At 40.0% G+C, this 6,559-nt stretch overlaps 2 protein-coding genes across 2 annotated transcripts; both read right to left on the reverse strand.

Annotated features, from left to right (window-relative positions):
* Nucleotides 1-107: 107 nt before the first annotated feature.
* Nucleotides 108-1,878, reverse strand: LOC106934752 (uncharacterized). The gene is made up of 9 exons (XM_015014851.1): nucleotides 1,769-1,878; nucleotides 1,518-1,684; nucleotides 1,339-1,442; nucleotides 1,183-1,271; nucleotides 912-1,092; nucleotides 727-832; nucleotides 577-662; nucleotides 411-502; nucleotides 108-336 (listed from the first exon to the last, which is right to left on the reverse strand). The coding sequence occupies exons 1-9, from the start codon at nucleotides 1,833-1,835 to the stop codon at nucleotides 278-280; spliced, it is 951 nt and encodes a 316-aa protein (XP_014870337.1). The 5' UTR covers nucleotides 1,836-1,878; the 3' UTR covers nucleotides 108-277.
* A 1,158-nt stretch (nucleotides 1,879-3,036) lies between these two features.
* zp3f.2 (zona pellucida glycoprotein 3f, tandem duplicate 2) lies at nucleotides 3,037-5,794 on the reverse strand. The gene is made up of 10 exons (XM_015014871.1): nucleotides 5,641-5,794; nucleotides 5,370-5,554; nucleotides 5,188-5,291; nucleotides 5,027-5,118; nucleotides 4,768-4,948; nucleotides 4,581-4,686; nucleotides 4,415-4,497; nucleotides 4,239-4,330; nucleotides 4,047-4,156; nucleotides 3,037-3,961 (listed from the first exon to the last, which is right to left on the reverse strand). The coding sequence occupies exons 1-10, from the start codon at nucleotides 5,705-5,707 to the stop codon at nucleotides 3,953-3,955; spliced, it is 1,029 nt and encodes a 342-aa protein (XP_014870357.1). The 5' UTR covers nucleotides 5,708-5,794; the 3' UTR covers nucleotides 3,037-3,952.
* Nucleotides 5,795-6,559: the final 765 nt, after the last annotated feature.

The following is a 6,559-nucleotide window of genomic DNA, read 5'->3' on the forward strand; positions in this document are numbered from 1 at the left end:
TTATGGAAAATATTTTTTTTAACCTTGTCTAAAAAAATTTTTTCCCCCCCCCCCCCCCCCCAAAAAAAAAAAAAAAAAAAAAAAAAAAAAAAAACACACACACAGGTATGGGCAAGAGGGCTGTTATAGTCAACTTGTAGCCTTCCTAGTGTTGAGGTCAGGCTTTAATCCAAACTTTATAAGTTAATACAAAGAGACTTTTCCTCATTTGTAAAGTATTTATAGATTCCACATTCCTTCAAGGACTCTCCAGAAGTTCCAGCCAGAGCATCACATGTTAAGCCAGGTCAGTAATGACAAGTGGACCAATCACTGCCTTCTGGAACAAACCATTGCCTAAAGAATAGAGTTGGGTTATTACACACACACACACAACAGTTTTGTTTGTTATTTTAGACTAAGAATCATACCCGCTCCTGGGCTTCTTGCTCTTCTAGTCTTGCAGGAGGAGTCACAGCAGTCACATATGCTGCTATACACAGGGTTATCCAGCAACTCCCAACTGAAAACAAAAGGCACACCATTCAGCTAGAGCTTCAGGATAACTCGATAGCAAGGTGACGCCTTTATCTTTACCCGCGACCCTTCACGTAATGACAAGCCTTCTTGGTGCTGTCAAGACCATTGGGATCCCAAGCAAACATGGTGCAGTGGATGTATACCTAAGAGACACCTGTCAGACCCTATTCACAGCCAACAAGCCAGCCACGTAAAGAAACAAGTTACCTCTTGTCCAAGCTCAAACCTAAATGCCTGAAGCGATAGCTGGAGTTCTGAGGCCTCCTGTCTTTGTTCAAATTTTGAGCGAGTGATTTTACTGTCTACAAGACACCTGCAAGTTAGAAGAGTCATTTGAGTCCCAAATAAGGGGAAATATGAAATCCTTGCATATACAAGGTTAATCAAAGTACCCCTTATTGGTGATTATGGTATAAGTTTCAACAGCAGTCTCAAGGTCTGATGTGGTTGCAGCAACACATTCTTCAAGCAGAAGCAGCAAGGGTTGATGGGCTACCTCCTCCACACTAGCCATGATGGGGATCATGGAACCCAGGGGAAAGGTAGATGTTTCAGCAGGGCCTGAAAAGTCAGCTAAAAAAAAAAATAAATCCCACCAAAACAGCTTTCAGTTTGACTTGTGGATGGTCAACATCAGTTATTGACATGAGTGTCAGAACCTACCATTCATGAGTTCCATATGGAATAGCAAGTCCTCTACTCCATATGTAGAGGACACCGGCTCATAGAGCATTGGGTACCAGTCTTTGGGCCTGAAGACATGTTCGTTTAGTCTTCAAGTACAGATAAGAGTTTCAAATCTAGTCACCCAACTCTTACCTTTGATATGAACAGACCACTGGAAGAGTAAAAGGAAGCACATAAGAGCCAGGAGACGACATGTAGAACAGGTCATTGGTGTAGTTCAGTTCACTGCCAGAGACCTTTTATAGAAGAGAGTCAAAATGCAGTATGAAGTAGTTTGACATGCTTCATTTGGCCAGGGATCTCTTGCTCACCAGCCTCCTGAAGTTGCAGTTGTCAAGTTCCACATTGAAGACCACCTCCTGTGGCGTAAAGGTGGTGGGGAAGCAGCTGCCAAGACGAAACAGCGACGCATCAGCCTGGGATCCGCTGTCTGACCAAACCAGGGTCACGAACTCCGGCCCACAGTCCAGTTTCATCTCTGGAGAGGATAAAGGACGAGTCTGTAAAAAGGCTAGAAAAACGGTTTGTGGAAAAAGAAATATCTATATGTTAGCACCACTACCTGCGGCAGCCAACCCAACAACCACCAACCAGAGAAGGAGCTCATGATGCCAAAAGAAAGCCATCATGACTGAATGCTGAGGAGTTGTCCCAGCTGTGCTTTTATTCTCACTGACTGTTGCAGTTCAATCAAGGAAATTACTTTCACCTGGTGGCTGTTAGCAGCAGTCAGTCATAGACCATTAATTGGTGTAATTGCAGCAAGGCTCTAATTCTAATCTCCCAGAAGATCCAAATAATCAAACGTTTCATTTTATGGTAAGGAGAAGGAAAGAGAATAAAAGCACGCATATGGCTTATGTGGTGTTGAAAATTAATGTATATTATTACCTTCACAGATGTATACTGTTGTTTATAATGACTTAAGATATTACTTTGAAATAGATTAAGGGTTCCAAAACCTTCAAGGGCAAATCATGTATTCCAACTTCTAAAATGTCTACATTTTCTAGTTTCTATGATAATCAACCAACTTCCTACTCCTTTTACCTTTTTCCTGTTCCATTTAGCTTTTTTATTTATATTATGAGAAAAAGCAAATGTCTATGTGTTAATTTATGAAACATGCATAAAAAGCATGAGTAGGAAATGTGTGGTCTAGAAATCCAATGATCACTTTGACCACTTGGGATTCTACTTGTACAGTTAACTACTGTCTCCTCGGAGTAAGAAGATCCTCAGTGCGAATCTTGGCCAGAGCTTCTCCACATCCAGTTTGCATGTTCTTCCCATGTACGCATAGGTTCTCCTCGAGTACTCAGGTTTCCTTCGAAGTCCAAAAGTACCACTGGGTCAATTGATCTCTCCAAGTAGCCCTTAGGTATCTGTGTGTGTGTGTGAATTCCCTGTGATAAATTGACTAAATATCTATGCTGTATTCAATACATGAATCCCCTAAAGATAGACACTGAAATCATCTTTGTCAAATAACTTTAAGGTAAATGATAAAACTTCGAAATGGCAACCCACATCTAATACTTTTCTTTGAGAAAACAAAAAAAGTTCAATATTTTTGCCAGATTACTTGAAGCAGCATTTAAATAAGATTTCTATGAAACGTGTTTAGAAAACACGGTCCATTCCAGGGAATAGAGGGTCGAAAGCAGTTTTACTTTAAGTTGCCTTTGCTTTAATGTGTTGCTCCAAAGATTGGTCACTGGCTTTTTTCCCCATCTGTATTGGATAAACACCTTCAGTCAATACAGAAGCAATTCCAATCTCTTAGAACTGTAACAGGTACATAAAAGACTGATTATGACAAAATTGTTACTCATTTCAGAAAGTGAAATTTATTGCAGTACTATTTCTTGTAACATGACTTACAAAAAAAATTACATAAGAAAAAAAAAGGATATTTTAAACAATGTCAGGCTTCTGAATTTCTATACTTTGTCAGGACTGCAGCATAGCATGGAGGTGACAAACCTGTGCTTTTTGCTGAAGTATACAGAAGTCCAGATTAGTTTGATAGTGGCCTTCTAGTCATGTTTAGTTTTGATGTCTCATCTTTAATACGCCAAATATAGAGTTCAAGTTGCTGGTCAAACAATATCATTTGAGCTTTTGGTACTGCAAGTATGGGAAGTCCTGCTGAAAAGGAAAGTAGTCCTGTTACATTTCCTTAGAGACTACTTTTGAACACAGAGGACGTTGGACCCTGGGGGTGCGGGGGTTCAGTTTCACTTCAGGACCTTGATTTCCAGATGAAAGGCAAGCTTTTATCTGAAAACCTTGCCACTCAACTTCATTTCAGTCCAAATAAGGTGCTCCTAATCTATGCTGTGGCACTTCAGGCTCACTCCAGTCTTGTAGAACATTGCTACTGCAAGTTAGGGTTTGACCCTAAGCTAATACAAAAAGAAAAAAAAAAATTATATATATAAAAATTCTGGATTTCAATCCATGAATAAGTCTGTGTTCCACTGATGAAGAAATACTTAGTTTTCATATAGCGGTTTAAAGATTTAAGCTAATCTAGTGAAGTTCATTGCACATGTTCACCCATAAACCAAGATCAAAAAGGGTTAAAATAAGAACAGGGTTTATTTTACAACTTCCCTTTCAAATTCAACAGCATCAAGTCAGGCAATTTCAGGTTATAAAAAAAAAAACAAAAAAAAAACTGGTGTCCAGAGTCTTGTAAATTAAGAGTGCCACAGGCTGCACCTTGGAGTTCAGCTTCAACTTAAATTTCCTGCAAATAGACAATTGCATTTGTAATGAGACACGCATTGGTGCAAAGCTTGGATACAGAAACTTCACAACCCCCGCACTCCAACCTGTGAGCCAGCTGCATCAGTCTCAGGCAGTGAAGAATTTACCAGAGAGGCTGGCTGGTCAACTATGATGATGGGTCCCAACACAGAATTGAAGTGCACGCTGTGAGGCTCTAAAACGAGAAAATCAGGAGAGGTCAGCTATACAGCAAGGCTATTGGGCAGGGGGACAAAAAAGAAAAACACCCCACTTACCCCAGCTTGTTGCCCTTTTGGTGCGAGGACTACAAGAGTTTTCACAGCAGTTGCAGAGAGAGCTCCGAGCAGGGTCATCAAGCAGCTCCCACCTGATGACCACAACAGTTTTAAGCACCTTGTCCTTAGAAACCGTGAGAGATTTGGCAACATACAACTTCTGTACATGTAGTTACCTCCCATCTTTCACATGGCAAGCCTTCCTGCGTTTATCAAAATAATCCCCATCCCACACGATTAGATTGCAGTGAATGTATACCTGGGAATCGCAAGAACAGTTAGTTCACAAATTGGGGAAAAAAAATAAATAAAAAAATCAGAGCAATTTAATTCCAGACTCACCTCTCCTCCCATCCCAAACTCAAATGACTGGAGATAGAGAATTATGGCAGATGAATGGTACCGAGGAAGGAACAGCGAGCTTCCCCTTTTACTTTCTAGAAGACACCTAGTGGTCCCAAACTCAAGTCAGCAACAAGCCCAATGACCATTTTAAAACAACAAAAAAATTATACAGTTTGACACCTACCCATGATTGCCAACAATGTGATAAAGTTGGTTGCCAGGTTCCAGTTCTGGGGTTGAAGCCGCAACACATTCATCCATGAGCAGCACTAGTGGCTGATGGGACTTCTGCTCCACAGCTGCCCAGATTGGTAGGAATGAGCCGAGGGGAATCACATTTGTCTTCGAGACGCCCGTTAATTGCTCTTTGAGGGATGGAGGTGAAGAACACAAGTTAATCAGCCCAGAATCTAGCCACGATTTAACCTGGCAGGAGAACTTACCATTCAGGAGAGCCATATGAAAGACTAGCTTACTGCGTCCCTCAGAAACACCTGAGCCAGGATTCAGGAACTGGGGGATTCTTCCTTCAGGTCTGAAACAAGTGAAGATTCAGCACCATACCTTGCTCTTTTAATCATACTGTAGTAAAACAAATTACTACCGTTTCTGGACACATTGGATGGGATACTTGAAGGCAACAGGCTTAGGTTTTGCTTGTGGCCTGAAGCTCAGTTCGTTTTGATATATTATGCGTTTTCCCTTCAGCTGCAGACAGAAATAACCAGTTAGTGGCGAACATTGCGCGGCGATTAATCGACTGAAAGCGTTATGGAGACACCTTACCTGCTTGGTAAACTTGCAATCATAGAATTTGTAGTTAAAATGTGCCAATCCCTCTCCGGTGGGCAGAACTTTCCACGACGACGGCATGCAGCTTCCAAGGAAGAATCGAGCTGCGTATGGGACGAACTGGGGGGCTACCCTCCATGTCACTCGCACAGAGTCTTTTGCACAGACCACTTTGATATCTGCGGATAAAGTTCCAGGATTATTTCATGACCACAAAAAGCACACATAGCTGCTAAACATCGACGTGGATGTATGAGGCAAATACCTGGGTCAGCAACAGCTGTTGCTAAGACAGCCAAGACCACAAGACCTAGACAGAGATGAGCTACCATGACTAATGGACCTCAGACACAACCAGACTGACACTTTTTTTTTTTTTTTTATCCACCTTTCAGTTAATTAGCTGAGTGGAGGACGTCTGTGCGAAGGCGGGACAGCTATTTATCAGAGTGTTGTGTTCACGGTCCCCAGGAAGAATAGGAGTTGACATGAATACATATTTAAATTAAGAAAAAAAAGGAAAAAAAAAATCACTTTTCATTTTTAGTAGAAGCAGTGCTTTTTTCTTTTTAGAGATGATGATCAAAAATAAATGTACACAACTTTAAATTTATTAATATAGTAAACCTATTCACAAGCAAACATGTTATTTTCAAATGAAGTGAAATGAAATGTAAATAGATAGATAGATAGATAGATAGATAGATAGATAGATAGATAGATAGATAGATAGATAGATAGATAGATAGATAGATAGATAGATAGAATAGTAATTAGAAAAACATGTAATCAACACTTTATAAAAACAAGAATTTGTTTTTCTTAAGAGATTTTTCCTATGAGATTATGTTTTTTTAGCAACATAATCTCGCAAATTTCCCAATTATTTCGTGTATAGTTTACTAAAATTGTGACACTAATTTGCTAAACTGTTCAGACGCTCAGATGGTTAAATCTTTATCGACAATTATTACAGTGGTTTAAAACTCTGGGTGGATGTAATGAAAACAATAGTAACAACAGACGCTCCTCCAACACATGGCGGCTAACAAATATATTAGTGTTGTTTTTATTTTTGCAAAAGTTTATGAAAAAAGATAAGGTACGTCTAGATGAAATTTATATTATTACTATCATTATTAATCTGTAGTTTTAACAGCGGAACCTTTCTGCTGGTGTTATGG

This window comes from Poecilia latipinna, unplaced genomic scaffold (assembly GCF_001443285.1).
Source record: "Poecilia latipinna isolate Pla-1442-1.1 unplaced genomic scaffold, P_latipinna-1.0 Scaffold1855, whole genome shotgun sequence".
NCBI classification, from domain to species: domain Eukaryota; kingdom Metazoa; phylum Chordata; class Actinopteri; order Cyprinodontiformes; family Poeciliidae; genus Poecilia; species Poecilia latipinna.

Coding starts and splice junctions, on each gene's coding strand:
- LOC106934752 (XM_015014851.1), bottom strand. CDS start 1,835: ATGATGGCTTTCTTTTGGCATCATGAGCTCCTTCTCTGGTTGGTGGTT. Junction 1,443..1,517: donor ACTGCAACTTCAGGAGGCTG/GTGAGCAAGAGA, acceptor CTTCTATAAAAG/GTCTCTGGCAGTGAACTGAA. Junction 1,093..1,182: donor CCATATGGAACTCATGAATG/GTAGGTTCTGAC, acceptor TTTTTTTTTTAG/CTGACTTTTCAGGCCCTGCT.
- zp3f.2 (XM_015014871.1), bottom strand. CDS start 5,707: ATGGTAGCTCATCTCTGTCTAGGTCTTGTGGTCTTGGCTGTCTTAGCA. Junction 4,949..5,026: donor TCATATGGCTCTCCTGAATG/GTAAGTTCTCCT, acceptor CATCCCTCAAAG/AGCAATTAACGGGCGTCTCG. Junction 4,157..4,238: donor CAAAAGGGCAACAAGCTGGG/GTAAGTGGGGTG, acceptor TTCTCGTTTTAG/AGCCTCACAGCGTGCACTTC.